This window comes from Epinephelus moara, chromosome 8 (assembly GCF_006386435.1).
Source record: "Epinephelus moara isolate mb chromosome 8, YSFRI_EMoa_1.0, whole genome shotgun sequence".
Taxonomy (NCBI): domain Eukaryota; kingdom Metazoa; phylum Chordata; class Actinopteri; order Perciformes; family Serranidae; genus Epinephelus; species Epinephelus moara.
In genome coordinates, this window is record NC_065513.1 from 32,384,421 (window position 1) to 32,406,712 (window position 22,292).

The 22,292-nt window shown below is 39.7% G+C and overlaps 1 protein-coding gene across 1 annotated transcript; it reads left to right on the forward strand.

Moving 5' to 3' along the window:
- The first annotated feature begins 5,630 nt into the window (after positions 1–5,630).
- LOC126394731 (bifunctional methylenetetrahydrofolate dehydrogenase/cyclohydrolase 2, mitochondrial-like) lies at positions 5,631–21,955 on the forward strand. Its single transcript, XM_050051752.1, has 8 exons — positions 5,631–5,940; positions 8,335–8,519; positions 8,741–8,863; positions 9,115–9,267; positions 13,031–13,138; positions 17,423–17,515; positions 21,030–21,155; positions 21,463–21,955. The coding sequence occupies exons 1-8, from the start codon at positions 5,708–5,710 to the stop codon at positions 21,576–21,578; spliced, it is 1,137 nt and encodes a 378-aa protein (XP_049907709.1). The 5' UTR covers positions 5,631–5,707; the 3' UTR covers positions 21,579–21,955.
- The last annotated feature ends 337 nt before the right edge of the window (positions 21,956–22,292 follow it).

Below are 22,292 nucleotides of genomic sequence, written 5' to 3' on the forward strand. Positions count from 1 at the left end.
ATGACCCATATGGGCCCTACATACAAATGTTGAGTGGGGCTCCGGTGAGGTTGAGACGTTACCTAAAAGTAGTAACCAGGTGCCAGAGTGTAAGCAGCATGCATCTAAGAGGAAGTTACAGAAATCATGGACACAGCAGCAGAGTGAATCTGGGATTGATTTGCACTTTGACTCTGGCTGGCGACACTGTTTACAAAAAGTAACGTGACGTGTTAAATGACTGAGGGTAAAATAAATGTGGGTTATCACGTACAAAACAAGATTTTTATATAAGATGAATTCATAAATTGTGTGGGAGATTTATATAAAATGTTATTTCACATGTGAAACATCCCAAAACCACATATTCCTGTTGGTAAATTAACTGTGAAATTTTACAGTGATACCATAACTTTCATTTGTGATTTTCCTTCTGTATCTATGCTGCACATCTCTTGTCTTCTGCCCCAGTTCCTCCGCCCAGATTACCTTTGTCAATGACATAAAGTTGACACTGAACATATTAAACACTGACAACAATACCCACATTTCTTGTTTTAATGTTTACACAACTAACAATTGTTTTCATGATAGGGACAGACTGTGGGTTTGATTAAATATTGAGAAAGTAAACAGTGACTTGAAGTCTGAGACTGGACACACATTCCAGTCCCAAGTGTCAAAGTCACATGCTTTGTGCACCCACCCCAGCACTCTTCTCTCAGTTGCATATGAATGTAATTTGAAGGAGACAGGCAGTTGTCTACATGTTTTCCCATGTGCCTGTTAGACCAGCCTGTGGTTCCTTTTTCTTCATCCAGTCAGATATTTAACATACACCTAATTTGTACATTACATTCTGAGGGGACACCTGATGCTTCTTTTCCTCTTTCTGAAATTCCAAGCATTTAAAATGAACCCTACACAGCTCAGTTAATGCACCAAATATTTGCTGCCATCTAGTGGCGAAATAGGAGGTAGCTGTGACACTGCCTGCCTTTCATTTTTTATCATTTCACCATTGGTATTTTTCAGTTATGAAGATTTGATGCAGATGTTTCCACCCTATATTTCATCCCTTTAACTCTGACCTAACATAATCTTGGTACCCATTCACAGAGCAGGTTGTTGCTTCACATTCCCTTAATCATGACAGAACTAACAGATTACAATTACATTTATTTTGTAATTTAATTCTGCAACTCCATTACATATAACTAGTTATTCCCCAAAACTGTTTAAACATACTACAACTGACATAATGTATACTATTGTGCATACATATCCTCCAATGCAATCATAGAATGTTATCAGAAAAGGATCATAGGAAAATGTGTCCTTTAAGTTTGTTATATGTGTACATATGGCCCACAGTATATATGTACTTAATTAACACATAGTTTCTTGATTGTTTAAAGTGCCCAAAAAAGTGTCAAAATTACAATTAGTGGTTTTACGAGTTAGCCTACGTGCCGGACTATTTTTTGGCCAGTCCCAGGGACTTCCTGAGCTTAAATAGTGACCTTTAGAGATGCTGTTACATGGATTTTGTTACTTTTAGACACAGCCAGGTTAGCTCTCCCTTTAATTTCCCTGTGTTAATGTGGTATGGATCTCCTTGTTTAACCCTCAGCAAGAAGACAAATATGCATATTCCTCAAAAAATTTAAACTTTAATTTTCACAGTTTTTTGTACACTAACACTGTGACTAATTGTAACCCGTGTCCATTCGGTGGTATCCATGTTTGGATGCTCCATCCAGAAAACCTGTTTCCACTGAGTTATCTTCTTTTCTTTCACACACAGAAATGTATATTCATCAGCTGAGCAGACGGACACAGCAAGTCTTTATACGTGACTTTTTATGAATTATATGTAAGGATAAAGGTCTGTTTTTTATTCACTTCATTAATCTAATTCTTTTTCACCTTAACTGTGAGTAAATGTATCCAAATACAGGGTAAGATGGGGGAGATGCCCAATCAGAGTAAGATGCCCCCACTAGGGTTGTGAATATAGACAGTTCAGGCAGTGTGGTTGCATTGGGGCCCGTGGGATGGGGGGCCTTGCAAATGATTCAGATCGCCACCTTAGAACTATACCTTTGAATAAACTATATATTTTTTAAAAATGATTCAGTTCAATGAGTAATTTCTTATCTTATTTGATATTGTTGTTATATACAAGTATGCAATGATGATTGTTGGGTAACGTGTGTTGATGATGCCTAAGGTCAAGTCTCTATTTGATCATGTGACAAGACGATACCATATGGTAACTACTTGAGGCACAAAATCTATCAGGACTGATAAGCTGAGCACGTCTACAAGTCCAGTGAACAGTCATACCTTCTAAACAGAAAAGTGACAGTAAGAAAGGACAAGAGAGAAACTCACAGGAGGAAAAACTAGCAAAGCTCCCTCATTAGATTCATTTGGCTTTTGTTATAAACAGTTGCCAGTGGTGTGTACATGTCCGCCTTTTAACTCGTAACTAACTTGCACTGGGGCCCATCGTGAGTACCCTACACCACTGGCCCCCACCCCCTTAATTCCTCTCATAACCAATATATGGCACTAGATCTATTCCCAGCACATGTATTGAATTACTATGCTACAGTGAAGTGTGACATTTCATCTGGATTATTTGCATTCTTGAGATTTATTCCACCAGAACCACTTGAGGGTAAACTGATCTAAGTTTTTGTCACTGAAAAGTAGTGATCTATGTTTTTTATATTATGTATAAAAAGGATAAAAGTCTCATAAAGAACAGCCACAGTGTTGAACCTAATGTGAAGTATAATCTAAACAAAAGACAAAGATCCTTGTGTGCACAGTTGCGCTCAGCCTCAAAGACTGGATGGTTTAACGCCACCCCAGAGGAGGACACAGTTAGTTTGCTGAGTAATTTAGGTGAGAATGAGGTTCACTTCCTGTTTCACTGTCCTGTATATGAAGACATGAGGAATTAACTTTTCAGTGAGATGACCTCTATCTATGTTGATTTCTTTTGGTTGAATGATCATGAAGAATTTTGTCTCAGAAAGGGAACTTTTCTTGTGGCTGGATTTCTTTGCCAGGCCTGGGATAGAAGGCTGAGTATTCTGTTTCTTGACTGAGTAGTTAAATACTATGTACTTATGATTGTTATTGCAATGTCACTCTACTCTACTCTTATTTACAAGACAGGGATTTCTTTGTGTCACTTGGCAATTATGAATCTGTGCGAACAAAAATTACAATTGGAGTTCCTCAAGGGTCCATTCTTGGGCCTCTTCTGTTCAACATCTATATGCTCCCTCTTGCTCAGATTATGGAATATCATAACATCTCCTCCCATACTTATGCAGATGACACACAACTTTACATAACAGAGTCACCAGATGACTACAGTCCCCTACATCTACTAAATAAGTGCATTGACGAAATCAATACATGGATGTGCCAGAATTTTCTACAACTAAACACAGACAAAACTGAGATAGTTGTTTTTGGCCCCAAAGAACAAAGATCAATAGTCAGTGCTCACCTTGACGCCATGATGCTAAAACCTACAAATCAAGCCAGAAATCTTGGTGTAGTTCTGGACTCAGACCTAAATTTCAATAGTCACATTAAGACAATTACTAAATCAGCCTACTACCACCTTAAAAACATAGCAAGAATAAAAGAATTTCTGTCTAAACAAGATAAAGAAAAACTTGTTCATGCTTTCATTTTCAGCAGGCTGGACTATTGTAACGGTGTCTTCACAGGCCTGAGTAAAAAATCAATCAGACAACTGCAGCTCGTCCAGAACGCTGCTGCCAGAGTCCTCACCAACACCAAGAGAGTGGAGCACATCACACCAGTGCTTAAATCACTGCACTGGCTTCCTGTGTGTCAAAGGATAGACTTTAAAATCTTGTTACTTGTCTATAAAGCACTAAATGGTCTCGGGCCTAAATACATCTCTGATAGACTTGTACGTTATGAAGCATCCAGACCCCTCAGATCATCTGGAACAGGTTTACTCAGTGTTCCCAGGATCAAAACCAAACAAGGTGAAGCAGCCTTTAGTTTCTATGCTCCCAGCCTGTGGAACAAACTTCCAGAATATCTGAGGTCGGCTGAAACTGTCAGCTCATTTAAATCAGGGCTTAAAACATTACTATTTACTGCAGCTTACCAGTGAACTAGATATGTAACTTATTGTTAGGATAATCTGTAGCTATTGTTTTTATATTTTTATTTAAATGCATTTTCTGCACTGTTTTTAACTATTTATTGTCTTGTTTTTAGCTTTTATTTTTAATGATCTCAAACACAATTTTATTGTTCCTTTAATGTTTTATTTTAATGCATTTCTCTTGTAAAGCACATTGAATTGCCTTGTGTATGAATGGTGCTATATAAATAAAATTGCCTTGCCTTGCCTTACTGGTGTCTTGTAAACCAATGAAGGTTGGGCACATGTACTGTAAGTGTGCATAACACACATAAAAATCAATCAATCTATTAATTATATATATGATGATGGGGGATTTGTGGGGAGAGTCATTCAATTTATTTTGAAAAAAAAAAAAAAAATTCTCCTTTAGAATAAAAATATAAAGTTAGACCCTTGGGGCAAGAAGCCCTCCTTAGAAAGGGGGCAAAAAAAACCCAGGGGCCTCCTTCCTCAAAACATTATTTAGTTAGATTATCTAGTCATATGTGACTTTACTTTGTTATATGTAACCAATTTATTTCTCCCAGCAGTGTATTGGTTTATGCACCATCATCCTGCACATGCTAAAATGCTAAAATCATATCTGTATACATATCTGTAACCTGTAACCATGACTGCCATTGAGGACTGGATGTCAAACAATTACTTGCAATTAAACACAGACAAGATGGAGGTTATTTGCTTCAGATACTATTGCTTCAAAGGTTGCCCAGAGTATTGGGTCCCTTTCCTCAGCAATACAGTCAAATTTTAGGAATGCTGGTGTTGTATTCAGCTAAGAAATATCTCAAAGCTCAGGTCTGTGGTGTCTCGACCTGAGCTAGAGATGACTATCCATGCTGTTGTGCCCTGTAATTCTCTTTTTACTTGTCTAAACAAACCCTCTCTGAATCTGCTTACAAATAATCCAGAATGCTGCTAGGCTTTTAACCAGGTCCAACAGGTCAGCCCCCATCACCGTCATTTTAGTTTCTTTACACTGGCTTCCCATCAGGTTCAGGATTCACTTTAAGATACTTGTTCTCACCTATAGAGCCCTCCACAGTCAGGCACCTGAATACATCAGTGGTCTCCTCCATCTATATGGTCGGCAGGTCCTTTAGGTCTTCAGAACAGGTAGGCTACTGGCTGTCCCTTGCTCCAGACTCAAAACAAAATGTGATCATGCCCTTGAGGTAGTAGCTCCAACACTATGCAACTCTCCTCCAACAACTGAAGACCCATCTCTTCAAAATGGTCTTTGTCCCAACCTAAATTGTCCAGTGCTTGTCCCCTGGTGTGTTTCTGTTTGGGCCTCAGCAGCCTGTTGTTTTACTTTCTTTTTTGTTGCCTTGTTTTTATTGATTGCATGTTTAATTTCTTGATTGTATTTTGTGAATGTAATCTCTGTGAAAGGTGCCATATCAAACACATTTTATTGTTATTGTGTTTACTATGTACAGTGCGTGCAGTGTGTGCAGCATGTGCAGTGTGTTGTAACTACAGCCTATCACTCATCAGCTGTATTGTCATGTCATGTCTGCATGCCGCCCTGCCCCCTGTCTCCCTGTCGCGCGCGCACCACACACGCACGACGTACGAACGTCCTACGACACACACACAAACATGGCGGCCTCTGTTTCACCGCTACGCTCCTCCTTCAGGATTTGTAGCCCGCTAACGTTACACCATCACTGCTGCCGGGCCAAACTGCGGGTGCACAGAAAATGCGACAGTCAGAGGAGACACCTTCAGCAGTCTGCGAGCAGGTAAACAGTTTCCGGTTGTTTCTGCCTTTTAATGTGCGGTGTTACTTTGCGGCGGGAGGGATGAGATGAGCTCCGCTTCAGCACCGGTGAGGGCGTGTGTACCGTCACGTGTCAGAGGACGGTGATTGACAGCAGCTTTCACCGTTCACGGTAGAGAGGGCAGGTTTAACGGACATACCTTGAGCTGAGGGGGCAATTACAAGAGTGATTAAACACACAATGCTGACAGCAAACGTGCCGGCATTACACAGCTCGGTGGTAGTTAGCTTAATGTCTAATAACACTGCATTCACACACTGATGGTTGCTGCTGCATCCTGAGGTGCATTGGTGCCATTTTAACATGTTTTCACTTCATATAAATCAAAAACAGACTCAGTAACGATACTTACTTAAATATGTGGCACACAGGCCTCGACTTTTATTCAAAAACACCAACAAAACACGGTCATTTTGCTTCTACCAGCAGGTGTAACGCCTCTGAGGTGCTGCTGTTTAAGCTTAGGGACTGTACTTAATTTATCAGGGGGAGGAGAGGGTGGATCGACTTGACGTCTTTTTTTAAAAAATAATTTTTTTTTTTTTACTTGAATCCTCCTGAGCGACGGGTAAATTCATGACCCCTCTCCACCATAAATAACTGTATTTTTTATTTATTTATTTTTTTAAATTACACTTAATTTAGGTATAGGAGCCAATGCATCGAGCAAACAGCACAGAGGGAGTTAAAGTTATTACCAAAACAAATGCCGATTTCTCAATGCCAAATGCAGATTCTTTACAAATTGTATAATTAGGCTACACAAGCTGTGTGTGCACTTCAGCAGAATATGGGTGCATGACAGCCTCTCGTCCTATCACACAAAACCAACAAAATTTATTAAGCCTACACACAAACGAATTTTGCAAACAGCCAGCATTAGCAACATGTGCATATAATGATCATTTTCACAAATAAACCATAACATTCACAACAGTGGCAGCAGCAGCCAAACTTATATCAGTAACTTGGCATGGCGGCCACTTGATGTTTCAAAGTTAAAAGCTGAAAATAAAATCCTGAACGTAAACAGGATCTGGTTAGTGCAGATGGGTTTTTTTTCTTTGTGAAATTTTACATGAGATGTAGAATAAAGGTATTTTGATGAAATATCACTAGATTTAGTTATTTTTCCTGAAGGAAGTGTTTGTTGCAAATGATGTGCTCAAAGACCGTTTGAAAAAAAATGAAATGAAATTTTCTATTTTCAGTGTTTATGGCTATGATAAATGGTGTAATTTTTGCATTTTTTTAACAGAGGGTATTTATACAAAATACAACAATTTGAAGTTGTATGTCTTCGGGCTGCATGACATGCAAAAAAAATCATACTGTGATTATTTAGACAGATATTGTGATTGCGTTACTGTGATTTTAATGGGAATGGTACTTTTTGCATTTTATCTTCACAAAAAAATTCTAAAAATGATGATAATATGATTTTTTCTTGGTTCTGTACCAAAAAAGCATGTTCTCTTTCATCAGGAATATGACTTGTGGGTCACAGTGCTTCATTTGTAAAGATATATTGTGAAACATTTTACTTTTAAATAAAAAAAAGGTCCCTCCTTAGTGCTTAAAAGAAATCTGACATGCTTTCCCTGTTTTGCACCCCCCTACCCCTCATAAGTAACAAACAGTCCCTTAGTTAAAAACTGCACATTAACAGTATCTTAAATGAGTACAAGTACAGCAGACACGAATGTGATTAGGCTCTCATTTTAGTCATAAACCAAAGTATTAGGCAAATTGAAATTTAGACCTGATGGTGGCACTAGATGAAACATTTATGGATCACATAAATGAGAACAGTTCCCTCTGTGGAGAACATGCATGTCTTGAAAAATGTCAGTCTAAATCTGTCAACCTTGTTCTGGTGTGAGACAAATAGTCAGAGGATTGTCAATTTAAGTTGGATTAATAATTTGAGGACATTTACTATCTGAACCCAGTGTCATGGAAATTCATCTGATAGTTTTTGAGATTTTTTTTTTTTACTTTATCGATTTATTTTTGGTCTAGGCTATAAAATACGAGAAAACATTAACATCGTTGACTCTTCAATTTTTATTTTTTTTATTTTTTTTTGTCTGACCGACAGTCCAAAACTTGAAGATATTTCATCAACTATCACAGAAGGCTAAGAAAACAAATAAATGTTACCATCTGATAAGCTGAAAACCCTTTAATTATGGACATTTTTTCTTAATCAGTCAATCAGCTTCATCTGATTAATCAACTGATTGCCTCAGCTGTATTTGGAATAATATATTCAATGTCTGTTTTGCAACCTGTGATGTGGTGTGTGTTGTATATGTGCATTTATTTCTGTCAAGTTATGTTTTACCTCTCCAGACACGCCGCTGTGGTGATTTCGGGGACTGAGTTGGCTCGTCAGCTCCACAGAGAAATCCAGCGTGATGTTGAAGAGTTGGTAGCTCAGGGCAACATGAGACCCCACCTAGGAGTTGTCTTAGTGGGGGACGACCCAGCCAGTCGCACCTATGTTAAGAACAAGACCCGGGCAGCCAGCATCCTGGGTACGAGCACTGCATGCATTCCTGAACACTCATGCGGATCGACAAACACATCACTGATCTCCCTAATGCGCTTAACATTTCTAGGCATGCATGGACACATACTGTACATACACATGGATTAACATGTTTCTCATAAACAAAATCAATGTAATGTAACTAACATGTGCATGACAACATTTTGAACATGGAGTGTGTGTGATGTGTGTGTGTGCTCTCTCTAGGTATCTCCAGTGACACAGTGGTGCGGCCTAGCTCGGTCTCCCAGGAAGAGTTGCTGGAGCTGATTGACAAGATGAACCGTGACTGGAGGGTCAGCGGCCTGCTGGTGCAGCTGCCACTTCCTGGTAAACACAGGCGCCACAGCTGCATGAGTTTTCCTCATTGACATCAAACAAATGAGCTTGTCTGTACAGTTCAGTTTGCAGTCACCACATCTGTATAGAAAATATTTGTGGGAGCTGTTTGAAAACTGGAGCATGGTGGCCTTTAGTTTTCCATCATAATAAAAGTTTGGTGTCTTGGACTCTTACCTATTATTTTTACTTTATTATACATTATATCACTGAGTATCTGTCCTACTCCCCCTCCTCTTTAGAGCATATCAATGAGCGAGCAGTATGTAACGCCATCGCTCCAGAGAAGGATGTGGATGGCTTCCACATTGTGAACATCGGTAAGCTGTGTCTGGACCAGAGATCCATGGTGCCTGCCACGCCTGCAGCTGTTTGGGAGGTCATCAAAAGAGCAGGTAAACCGCAAAAGTTTTAATGCTTAATAGAAGCACATTTACAGTAAATTACCTTCCACCAGAAGTAGGAGCTGCATTGTCAGCCTTGTTACATTTAATTTGGCTCAGCAACTCATACTGTGTTTATTCAACGCATCAAACCTCAGCACGTTTGGTCTTCAGTCACAACATTGTTAAAGTCAACTCACAAGACAAAAGGAAGCTTCAAGTATGTGCCACTGTCTTTTCATTAGTGACCCACTAGATGGCGCCTAACAATCATTTTCTCACCCGCACTTCAAATCTAAAGGCACTGGACCACTCAGATATCCTCTTGACCAAGTAAGAATGTAGATATTCTGGCAGTTAAGAATTTGGTCTGAAGGTGAAGTGCCACATGTAAATTAGTTTGAAAATACAGTGTAGCTGCTCTTTGCCACAAACTAGTCTCAGTGTCTTGTATAGTATTGAGTTACACAATATATTGTTCAAAATGTCCAATACAGGGTGTCTGCAGCTCCTCTGACACCACATAGACCATTTTTTGTCTTGAGGGAGATAGCAGAGTAACAGTAAATGCCACATAGAAGTGGTGTACATAATCTGAAAGCTGGGAACCTGAAGATTAATTTAAGATGCAGCTTAGTATTGTGTGCCATGTTTTTCTACTCATAAATATGTATTAGATACTGTGTTTCAATTGTAAGTGTATGGGGGCAAAGAACATTATGATGCAAGTATAAGATGGCCATTCCCATGCTCTATTATGTCTTTTAACTTGTTGCAGCAATTTTGGGGTTGATATCATTTGTAACACAGATTTGGTGCTGAATTTAAGTGTTTGATCTCTCAAGAATAGATAAAAATGGTCAAAATCCCTCCAGAAATTTGTCTTAAATTTGGTTAAAAATGATCTTGAAAACGTCTTGAAAAGCATCAAAATTTCTGATACCACTAGACACACTGCAATAGGAAGGAAACCTTTCTGAATGAAGTGGCCATACCTTGAAGAGGCATATCAAACAAGAAAAACTGATCAGTCATGGGAGCTCCTTTGTTGCTGTACTTATTAAAGCAGGTAGAGGGTGCTGTTGGACATGTTCAGGCAGAGCTAAACATTCAATCAAAATCCACTGCTGATGTGTTTAGTTCAGTGAGTTCAGTTCAGATGAAAATATTTTTAAACAGTCTGTCAACAAAGGTTTAGAAAGCCAGAGAGAAGAGTTTAAGAGTGTGTTAGAGTGTGTGGGAGCATCCTTGACAATGTTGGAGGCTTTTTAGGTTGAAGTGTTTATGATGATCACGATAGTATTAATAATAAGTGCCCTCTACGTAGGAGTGAGAGACCCTGATGAATGTTTTCATTTTCAGCAATCTGTCAGCTATCAGAGAATTTTTGAGATGCCCATACCAGACTGTGTTGAAGCTGCTTAGGATGCTTCTTGTTGTCTCTTTTAAGAATGTGTTGGAGATGGATGAAGGCTTTTCTCTCTCTCTCTCTCTCTCTCTCTCTCAGTCTCTGCACTACATGGCTGCACTACTGTGCTTTTTGAGCAGGGAAGACCAGAGATAGTGTAACTGAGATATGAAACTTGCAATTAAAATATGGATTTTATTTGTTTATTTTTTCTTTAGTCAGTTCTTTATGGTTTTATTTATCATTTGTGTGTCGACAGTATCTCAGCTTCCCAAGTGAACATGCTCTATCAATTTAAAAATCAGAAATCCAAGTAATCTTAAATGGATAGTTCAGATAGTGGGATTGTATTATTTATCTAAAGTTATTGTAGACTGTGGTCAACACGCCCCAGTTTGGAGTAGCAGGTAGGATTGCTGACACAGAAGCTAAGTAATGTACTGCTGTGGAAAGGGGCAGCAGCAAAATGTATTTTAGCCACCTAAGAAACACTTCACCCAAAAAACAGTTTAAGTTGTACGCTGTATAGAGAATATTTTCACCACTTTACATCACCACAGACAGCCCTTTCCAACAGGAAGCTGTTAAGGGCTTCAGTTGTCCATCTATGCTGTCGTCAAAGCCACCAAACTCCATCACACAAACAGTAATTTTAGCTCACTGAACGCAGGAGCTGCTGTTCTACCGCTGCTTTAATCAGTTAGACTGTGTTTTGGTATGTCAGAGTCCCAAAAATCACAAAAACAGATCTTAGCAGCAGTAGACCAGCAGCTCCTGAGCTCAGCCACGCTAAACTAGGAGCTGTACCCAAATCAGAATTTTGTCTGTTAAATCAGATTTGCTGTTCAATACGAATATTTGACTGTTTGTTCCTGTTTGCACATGGTTCAGTGGGACATTCAGTTTAACAGTGACATTCACGTAATATAGTAAAGAAGCTTACTACACTAACAGCAGATCGGAAAACATTTTAAGCCAACACTGGATGTCAAACAAAAGCCACAGCTGCCTGTACTGAAAGCAAGAAGCGACTGCTTGACTTGAAATCTCAGTCGACTGAGGGGTCTCCGACTGATGATTTCAGTCTCCGACTTTCAGGAGGTAGCCCTGTTTAAAGTACCGTTTTTCTCACTGGAGTCTGGCTTTGAAGAGAACGATATAACAGCTACAATCGCTGTCTGACAGTACGGTGAAGCAGTAAAAATACTTTAAATATAGCGTACACTTTAACTGGTAGTGGTTAAGTGGGATTTTTTAGGTGGCTAAAATACGTTTTATTGGTTAGCCCTTCACAGCAGTACATTGCTCAGCTTCTGTGTCAATACTTCTGCCTACTTCCCCAAACTGAAGGCGTGCCACCTGACATCCACTGTAGATAATGCACTAACTATGGAAAGAACATAGAGAATTCATGCAAAACATAGAGACCTGAATTGATAAAATTACATTTTTTATTTGCATTTTTGAGGATTATTTAACATATGTAGAGACTGAAAAAGATTAGGGAAAAGGGAAAAAAGAAAATACACAAAACAAACAACAAACAAAAGCATTAGCAGTATCAGGGAGTATGTGACAATAGTATAATGATAATGTTCTGTCCACTAAGCCACCAAAGCCCCAATAAACCCCTTGAATTTAAATTTAAGTTGGAGGATACATCATATAACAACTAGGTATACTGTAGGTGCACACAGATATCAACACACATGATACCCACATGCCTCATCATACATGCTCGTACCCATGAATGTGTGTGTACCCAAACATGGACACATAGTTAATTTCTCTGACTAATAAAGAAAACACTTCTGTGCTATCAGTCTCATTACTTCAGCTGTCATATAATCAAAGATCATTGGGAACATCGTCTTTCATTTATCTCAACCATTTTTTCTATCTTCAAAAATATGCAAATGATTTCTAACTTTCATGATAATTTTTTCCATTTCATATATCTCCTTCATCTCCTCAGATAGACTCTGCACAACATTCATTTATTTAATGTAAACTCCATCGGCAAACTAAAATATCAGTCTATTTAATGTGCATACCATTCCTCCCACTGTTAATCACCTTAAAGACTTTGGTGTTGGCAGACAATACATGTAGTAAATGTCACAGGTGCGACATTGTGGTGCCAGGCTGTGGTGCAGCCGTCAGAACGACTTCCCTCCACATGCCTGTGTCATCAGTCAGAGGTGTTATACAGCCCCGGGCTTTGTGTGATTATCTGTGTTAATTTTCATTTTTTTAATGGAACAATTATGCTCCTTGTGAAGGTGCCCTTTTATCTCACCTGGGCAGCCCAGTCAATCAAGCATAATTAATTGTGAATATTTCCCCCTGAAAAATGTGTTTTTGTAGGTATTGAGACGGTGGGGAAGAATGTGCTGGTTGCTGGCCGCTCTAAAAATGTTGGAATGCCCATCGCTATGTTGCTGCACACCGATCGCAAGCATGAACGCCCCGGGGGTAAGTGTGCATTTGTGCGCGTGCATGTATGCATGTTTATCTGTGTCTGTACAGGTGAGTCAGCAGTGTAATATAATGAGTGCTGCCCTTTTGTATGTAGATTAAATTGCACCATCTTGGCTTTCCCTGAAATATAGCTGCTGCTATCGTTGTCAGGATGTGAACAATGAATAAAGGCTTCAGTGACTCCTCACCTTTTTTAATCAAACAATAAATGCTGATGCACGTCCTGCCGGAGGAGTTCCAAGAGGAAAAACCCAGGGACTGTGCAGGAAGAGCAGGAACAGGGCGAGACTTTTGGCGGACGGATCAAGTGTCCTTATAAGGATGTAGGAAGAAGGGAGGGGTTTTGGACAGGTATTGCATGGAATGTGCTGTTTAGATGAAGCAACAGGATATGTTTGACCTGTCAGAGTATAGCAGTATTACAGGTCACATCAACAAAAGGTGTAAACAACCCAATCACAGCTGCACGCGAACATAATGTGCAACAATCTGTGTAATAACTGTTGTTTTCAGTTGTCAGGGAAGATTGTTTGAAGTTGTCGTAATTGGATGAACTGCTGGAAGGAATGCTTTGAAATAGATGCTTGACATTTTGGGGAATACCCCTATTCTCATTCTGTTTGTGAAGAAGCGGGTCACCTAATAATGACCTTTGCACACAGGAGCTTCACCAGACATAAAGGTCATTAGAGTGAGACATAGCTGCAGTCCCCCCGTCAGTCACATAGAGGCCTGTGTCATGGTTTGCTGGTGAAAGTGTTGGATTTAAACCCACTGGTGGCCTCAACCAGCTATCAGCAATCAAGATTATAACTAACAGATACAAGATAACAAAGTAGAACACCCCTTAAATTTACCGAGCATGTCTGGAAGAGAATAAAGAGGAAGAGATGAACACTGCACCAATGACCTGCCCGTCTCAGTCTCTTAAAGAAGTATTTCACCTCTGGGATGATGGTCTTTTCATAAAACTGGACTGTCTATGCAGTAGAAAGACGCACATACTTTTGACATTGGTGCTACATGACCAGAGAAAACAGATAAAGAGGTAGAAAACCTGCAACTACCAAAATGCACTGTGCTGCACCGGACTAATAAATGCTCCTACTGGTAGTTGATGTAATGTGGGTCGCTTGTCTGAAAAACCATATTGTGGCCACCTGGTTGCAAAGAATCTTGTATTATAGTTTGAATTTGAATTTATTGAAAGGATGGCCCCTGGAGATGTAGCATCTCATTTTCAGGGACACAAATACAAAACAAAAACATACAGACAAAACTGCATTACATAACAAACACTGCAAATGCACAGATACAGACGTCTTGCTCTGCCCTCAGCTGTTGCACAAGAAAATTAGAATTGTATACCATGACCTGGAATAATTACATACCGGTAACAGTTTTCAGTACGACATTTTAAAAACATGAAAAAGTTTGGAGATGTGAATATAAAGAAGTCCTGAAGCAGCGGAAAGAGGTAACAGATCTCAAGAAAAGAAGAAAATGGAGCTTTGTATTGGAGTGACCTGTGTCCTGCTTCGTTGAAAATTCTGGGGACAAGGAAAAAGGGATACTGCATATGTCTAAGGGCGCATTCACACCAGGATAGTCCGGGGGACTCGGTTAGATTGGGCTGGGAATGCCGAAAAATGTCACACCTTCATTTGGTTCGGTTCACTTTCACACTACACTTTTTAAAGTGGACCAAACCACCTGGACAACGTCACGCAGTTACAACAGCTGCTCGTTTGGGGGCAGTATTGCCCGAAACGACCACTGACCAGGAAGAGAAAAGGCATGAGGAAGAGGAAAACCCAGCTCATCGATTTGCCAGGACCAGAAACGGAAGTCCATCCCCTTCAGCTGGCTTGGTCAACACAAAAACACAAAAATGCACTGTGCTCTACGTCACTTCTGCTCTTTGGTTCCCTAGATAGTCCATTTTCAATTCCAACTGAAACGAACCGCACCAGGGTTCACTTGCAAGTGAACAGAGACTCCCAGTTTTCAAGCAGACCAGGGTTTGCTCGTTTGGTCCGCACCAGAGTTTGAATGAGTGTTCACACCACTCCAAACAAACCAAACTATCAGTGGAAGTGGACCAGGGTTAATTTAAAGTGGACCAAACAGCGCCAGTGTGAATGCGTCCTAAGTGGATATGAGGAATTACATGGAGTCAAAAACTGTTTCAAATACAAGGGACAGTTGAAATGAACACATATGAAAATGAATTGAACAATTAGACAATTAAACAATAAGGTAGAATATGCTTATGAAAACATTTTAGGCAAGAAATAGGCAACGCAGTAACAGAATATTGGTTTGTACATATCGGCACAGCCTAGAGAGAGAGAAACAGACAGACAGAAGTGGATACGAAACTGGTTCAAAATGGGCAAAGTTCATTAAGTGTCCTGTGCGTCATCCCGGTATGATGCTGCTGGTCCGTTGCCTTTGAAGTATATGGGAGGAACTGCAGGGAAGACTTTCACAAAACAGCCAACGCATCATTTATCATCAACCTACACAGCCGATACCAGCTCCATTGCTCCTATTAATAATAATCCTTATGATTTTTAGTAATGTATGAATTTATGTTTCTTAATGTGACATTTCCCCTTCGTTAAATTCTCAGTTGTAGAGAGGGACAGAAAACATGATGAAACAGGATGAAATACGCATGAAAGCATGACAAGATAAATCTTCAAAGACTCAGACTCATAACAATGTCCCTCATCCTGTATGATTTTAATCCTTACTTGCATTTATATCAGATTTTTTGTGCATGGTGGAAATGTGGGCTGTTATGCTTTGCTACTCCTCAGAAGACAGGGATAACCGGATGTGCCCGGACACAACAAGCATCTGGTATTACTGTAGCAAATACACTCTGCTACACACACACACACACACACACACACACACACACCCGTCCCATAAGGTATGCGGCCCGGAGGTTTGATGTGCCGTGACTTGCCTCTCCTTCCCTCTCATACTTATCTTCCTAGAAACCCTCTTTGTAAGATCCTCTTTTCCCCGCTCCACACCTGTCCAGCCGGTCACAGTACAGTTATTACCATGCAGGATGTGCTCACATATTTTAGATAAAGATTAGGATCACTGTCATCATGCTGCTTCTCCTTCATTGTGTAATAAGTGCATTACCCCACCTCTACCTGGCACATATTGAACTGGAGAACGCACCCCTGCTTTGATGAGTTTAAAGACAATTTCAGGCACAAGAGTAATGTATTAACATAATAAACAGGCAACTATAGTTGATATATTTAACAAGTCTTTAGTTCTACTGATCATTGAGCAAAATCAGGTTTTTTACGGTGGCATGCATTTTTAAATATTTACTGCAGAGTTAATGTGCAGTGCGAGCGATCAATCAATCACTGTTGCCTCCTGATCTGAGTCAGACAGATCAATAAAATTAAACAAATAAAAACTATTACTGGATAGTGGAATCAGTTAGAATTAGATTGGGTTCATTTATTTGTTACCTGTTCTTTTATGTGCAGTTTTATCCATTGTGTAGCTTTTTTTTGTTTGTTAGTTTTTTTATTTGTTGTGGGTTTGTATTTGATTCTTTTCCGGCTCTCTTTTTTGTCTTTTTTTTTTTTAAAGGTGCCTTACAAATGAAGTCATAATTACCTTTTTTTCCCCTTGTTCATAATTGTGAAAACTGACAAATCAAATAATGCAGTTGCAAATCACCAAGATGCATAAATTATGAAGATGTACTGGTGTCACGGAGTCCGCTTGTAATGTTCATCAACAAGTTATTAAAAGTTTAAATGTTACCGAATTTTGATTTAATGTTAGTGTTTGAATTAAAGGAAATTGCAATTAATGAAAAAGCAGCAGATAATTAAATAAATGGCAGCTGTTTTATAGACTGGAGCTTATGAGGTTTAGAAAACATTAAACATCTTCAGGTACATAGATGACTGTATGCCCTTATTGAATATGAGGCCTTTTCTGTGTGATATAGTGCCTCTGCCCTTTACCCCAAAAGGTCAAGAGTTCATAAATGTGCAATACGTTTTTCTGACGTTAGCAGGGGTGGTCGTTACTTCAGGCACGCCTCAGGAAGCCCGCAGAAATATGTCATTTTTAGTCAGGGAAACTGTCAATGTGCAGAGTTTTCAGAGGGGCCATTGCTTCAGTTGTAAGCAGTTCCTGTTTAAAAAGATCTTTTTTTTTTTTTTTTTTACCGCTATAAACACCAGATATGAAATTCAACAGTGGCAGAAATCTGTTTCCTCTCAGGTGACGCCACAGTGACCATTGCCCACAGATGTACACCGAGGGAGCAGCTGAAGGAGCTAACCAGCCTGGCTGACATCATCATTGCAGCTGCAGGTAATTACAACCCAGACACCATAAAGACACACCTGTCTACTAATTTACTGATCATAAACTGATGACCAAAGCGACATATCTGACACTGAGAACAGTCTTTCAAGTTGTTTGATGATACAGAGCCATGCACAGGGTTTCAGTCAGCTGTCAGGCTGCAACTAACAGTTATTTTTCAGTGTTGGATAATCTGTAATTAAAGGTCTGGTGTGTAGGATTTAGGGAGATATAATGGCAGAAACAATATAGAATAGTCATGTCCTAATTTGAATCTCAAAGATCAGCACTGAGGCTGATCAAAGCATCTTAAACTGACCAGAATCAGCTTTATTCAGCCATAAAGAGCCTGATCTGATCCTTTATTTTATGTCAGCCGGTGGTTCTTCGAAGGTTTCATGCACATCAATGCAACAAGTGCAACCGTCACCAGCTCCCAAACTCTCCGCTGTCTGTCTTGCCTTCACTGCAAGCTCCTCCTTTTCAGCTGCTCTGTTCTGTTCCCGAGGGGTCTTTGCTGCTGCTCTCCCTGCCTTCGGCTTTCCATGTAGGTACATGGAAGGGCAGACAGGTGTGCTCTCTTTGCTTAAGGTTTTCCATGTAAGCACGCAGAAGAGCGGGAAGGTTTGCTCTCTCCGCCTTAGGCTTTCTACGTAGGCGCGTAGAAGAGGCTTCCTGCGTAGGCCAGAGGAAAAGCAGAGGGGCCCCAGAACAAAGCCATACCACCAAATCAAATTTTTGCAAATGGAAATAAAGTTTTTTTGAAACAAACAAATTTTACCTTAAGGGAAGTGATTCTGCTTTTTTGTTACTAAAGCAGCTCTAGCCTCAAGAGTTTTCATTTAGTGTCAGATGCTGTTTCATTATGTTGGAAATGCCACAGAGGCAATGATGTTCCTGGTAACGCAACCAGGGGGAATATTGTGAAAGTGTTCACCAGCCCTTTACGTGGAATCGAAATAATCAAAAAGGAAGTTTCAGTATATATGCCCGTAACTTACCTGTGGTTGCAGATTAACAGTGATGTTTGGCAGCTGGAATGTGAGACTATCAATCAATGCACAGCGAGAGTATCTGTTGAAAGAGTCTTAAGTAACTGTGTATGCCTGAGGGGGTGCCATGTTGTACTCCTTTGTAAAAAAAAAGGATATTCCCTGATGACTAAAGCAGGTCTTTGGGAAGGGCTCCTGCTTTTCTTTTCATCTAACTGTGAGGTAGGACTCTGTAGAAAGTAAATTGATTCACTGATGAACTCCAGCGATGCAGTGTACAACTGTCAAAAACGGTTTTCATGTCACTTGGGATGCATCTGGGTTTAATGTTGCTGAAAATCAAGTGTGTTGGGGATTTTAGTGTTGTAATTGCAGTTGGTGGGAATCAGGGTGTAGTTTTGTTAGCGTGTCAGTGAGCTCCTCTGATGTCTGTGTGCTTTATACGACTATTTTCCACAGTTGATACTTAATTATTTGACTCAGACTTAATACCATTGTTAAGTAGCTGTAATTACAGTCTGAGGAGTTCAAATTGACATTTTACTGTCTGCCAACTCTAAAATGGAGTGGATATCAAATTAAAAACATTTTGCTTAATTGTCTCCTTCCTTTGAGACAGTCATCCGAGGTGTTGTCTTATTTTGATGACTTCTAATTTCAAGGTGAAGTGGTAATTTGTCCACAAGAATCTGTGATTAAAAGGAGATGACAAGTATCACTGCAGAAAATATTTGCTATTCAGTGAAACTTATTTGAACCTGCAGCCTCTGTCTCAATATGGGTTCTTCACATTGCTGTGGTGTTTGGATGTGATGGAGGTTGCAGATGCCTTTTCAAATAACCAAAGTGCTGAAATAATTTTTGAGGTTTTAAACTTCATTGTCCAGTGTCAAGTCAGCATGCTCAGCAGCAGAAGTTAGAGCAAACGTACAGCAGCAAAATGACGCAGGTTTGAAATAAGTGTTTGTAAACATCAATTCTGCAGAAAAAATAAATGTTCGCTGCTCTCCTAACTTCTCTGACTTACTAAATTGGCAGTTCTTGGTAACTGCATTAGTTGTAACTTTGGGAATATGCACAAAAGCACAAGAGAGGCTGGGTTCTTTCTTGAAGAGGGGCCGTGTTTTAAAATCTAGTGTTAAGATCTTAATTATTTTAAGTTATATTTTGCTTACAAGGTCTATAGTACTTTAACTCTTTAATGAGATAACTACAAAACCTGGCTCCACAACCCAATCACCAGGCTTTTGAATGTTATTGCAAACCACGTACATATTACATTTGCATGTTATGATGTTTTGCCTTAAAATGCCCCATTTGGGAGGCACAATCCCAACAAGAAAAGCAGCAATGTCTCAGCAAAAAACAACCATTTTTTGGGCCACTATTGTGTGAGGAAAAGCAGCGTTGTCTCGGTTAAAAACAGCTTCCTTATGTGCCTGAAAAGATGCGTGAAACACAGCCACAAATACTTAAAAAAAACAATGCTTTGGGGCTAAAAAGCTGCTGGGAACACACAATAACTTGCTAAATCACAACCATTTTTTTGTTGGTCTCGAACAGTGGTCTGCAGTGACATCCCTTGGCAGACATCCCGTGTAGATGACAAGCCATCCACCATTCCCTCCACCTCCCCAAAGTCAGCTTGTACATAATGTCACTTTATAAACGTAGATATATGTGTGGACAGTGCAAATGAAGCGTGGTTATGTGGTTTGCAGAAACACACAATACAAAACATGTTCTCATAGTGGCTAGGCTGGGGTCCAGGTAGTTTATACCCCTCTTCCACCATCATTTAACCGGTTCCTTTAAGGTTTGTGCATCTAATTTTGAACCATTTGGAGCATTTTAGCCAAAAATAAATTAGTTTGCAACCCAAAAAGTTGGTTCCTCTCTGGCACCAAAAAAATAGCAGGTTTTCTTTGACCTAAAGTGCAAACCCTGACAACATTAGTGGGTGTGTCATATTCTGAAGTTGTATAGAGAGGATAGGGGGCAACAATGGAGAAGTCAAGTGAGAAATCATCGGGAAAAAAAGAGTGTGCAGTGGTCTCATTATTTGTTGATCCATGCTTGTTTTTTTGGATAAAACCTAATATCTATAATAACTGAACAAAAACCTGCAGGTAATTAGCGTGTCGTCTTGCCCCTACTGTTCACTTCCGTTGTGAATTGTGCAATGTTTTAAGTTGATGACACATCCTTGTTTACAGTTTCGGTCAAAACTGGTGGAAACATGGGCAGGTTTACTAGATAGCACCAAGATCCCATGAATCCTGAATAGAACCGGTTCAAGAACCAGTTCCGGCCTAAAAAGTTGTTAGAGAGGGGAGGACTGAGGTGTTAGTCGGGGCCCGGCAGCTTATTTTTGTCAACAGGTATGACGTGTCCATGGGTTTCAGTGCCATACCTGATGAGCTCATCCCCAAGTAATGACATAATTGAAATAATTTTCTTGGAACGGCTAAAGAAGCTTATGATTGTCATCTTCTAACTGCAAATCCCTCCTTGGTTTCTGTGTACAGGTGTTCCCAGACTGATCACAGCAGATATGGTGAAAGAGGGCGCAGCAGTCATTGATGTTGGCATAAACCGCATCAAGGACCCAAACACTGGAAAACTGCGGCTCATTGGTGACGTGGACTTTGAGGGTAAATAATCAAGCGTTCATTAGAGTTACCTCAGAAAGGAAGATTCAAACTCTCACTGATCATTTGATATTGTGCCTGTGAAAATATCCACTCTCACTGCAGGAGTACTAACTTGACTGACACACACCTCACAGGTTTCAGGTGACAAATAAATATAGGGTTGCTGAGAGACAGGATCAGTTTACCGTATGTGATGTCGTTCCACAGCAATAAAAGGTCAAACAAAGATATAACCGTCAATCTCAGCTCTGGTTCATTGAGGTCAAAACAGCGTGACTTAACTCCAGGTTATTTGTTTGACTTTTAGGAGTGAAGGAGAAGGCAGGTTTCATCACACCTGTTCCCGGAGGCGTGGGTCCGATGACAGTCGCCATGCTGATGAAGAACACTGTGACCGCTGCCAGAAATGCACTGATGCATTAAACACACACACACACACACTGCTTTTACTGAATGATATACAGTGGATGCATACGTACTGTACACACACATACACACGCACATATACATACATCAGTTTATTTACACACACTTTAACAAACATCAAACACACTTTTATTTGAACATCCATGAGCTCAAGACTCCATGCCTGCTGGGAAACTTACTTGACATTTGTTTATATTTTGAATTTGTTCATTTATTTATTTGAATTATTTATTCCAGAGTTCACTTTTTAAGAGTTTAGATTAATATTTTTTCTACTGAAGTTGTTTTGGTTCATTGCTGAACAGTCCAGATTCACTGGAAAAGGAATATTAAATGAAAAACAATGCTGTGCCAGTACTACGATCTCTCAGTCATTCTTTTTTCTGATTTTCAGATGCCTTTTTGTGGTAATTTGCTTTTAACAGACAGACAGGGAGAGATATAACATGCACCAAAGATCCTCAGCTGGAATCAAACCATGGACACTGTGGTTATGAGGTATTAAATCCACAAACTACCAATTTCCTCTTCCGTTTCTTCCCACACAAAGTGATTTCTCTGCCAGAGGAATTTCCTGCATCACTCAATTCTTTCGGATGTTGAAATCAGAAAATGGAAAGTGAAATGATTCAGATTTTTTTAAAGGAGACTGTGGTACTCCTCTCTAGTGAATAACACATTATAAAAGGCTTGTAAGCTGTAATTTAAATT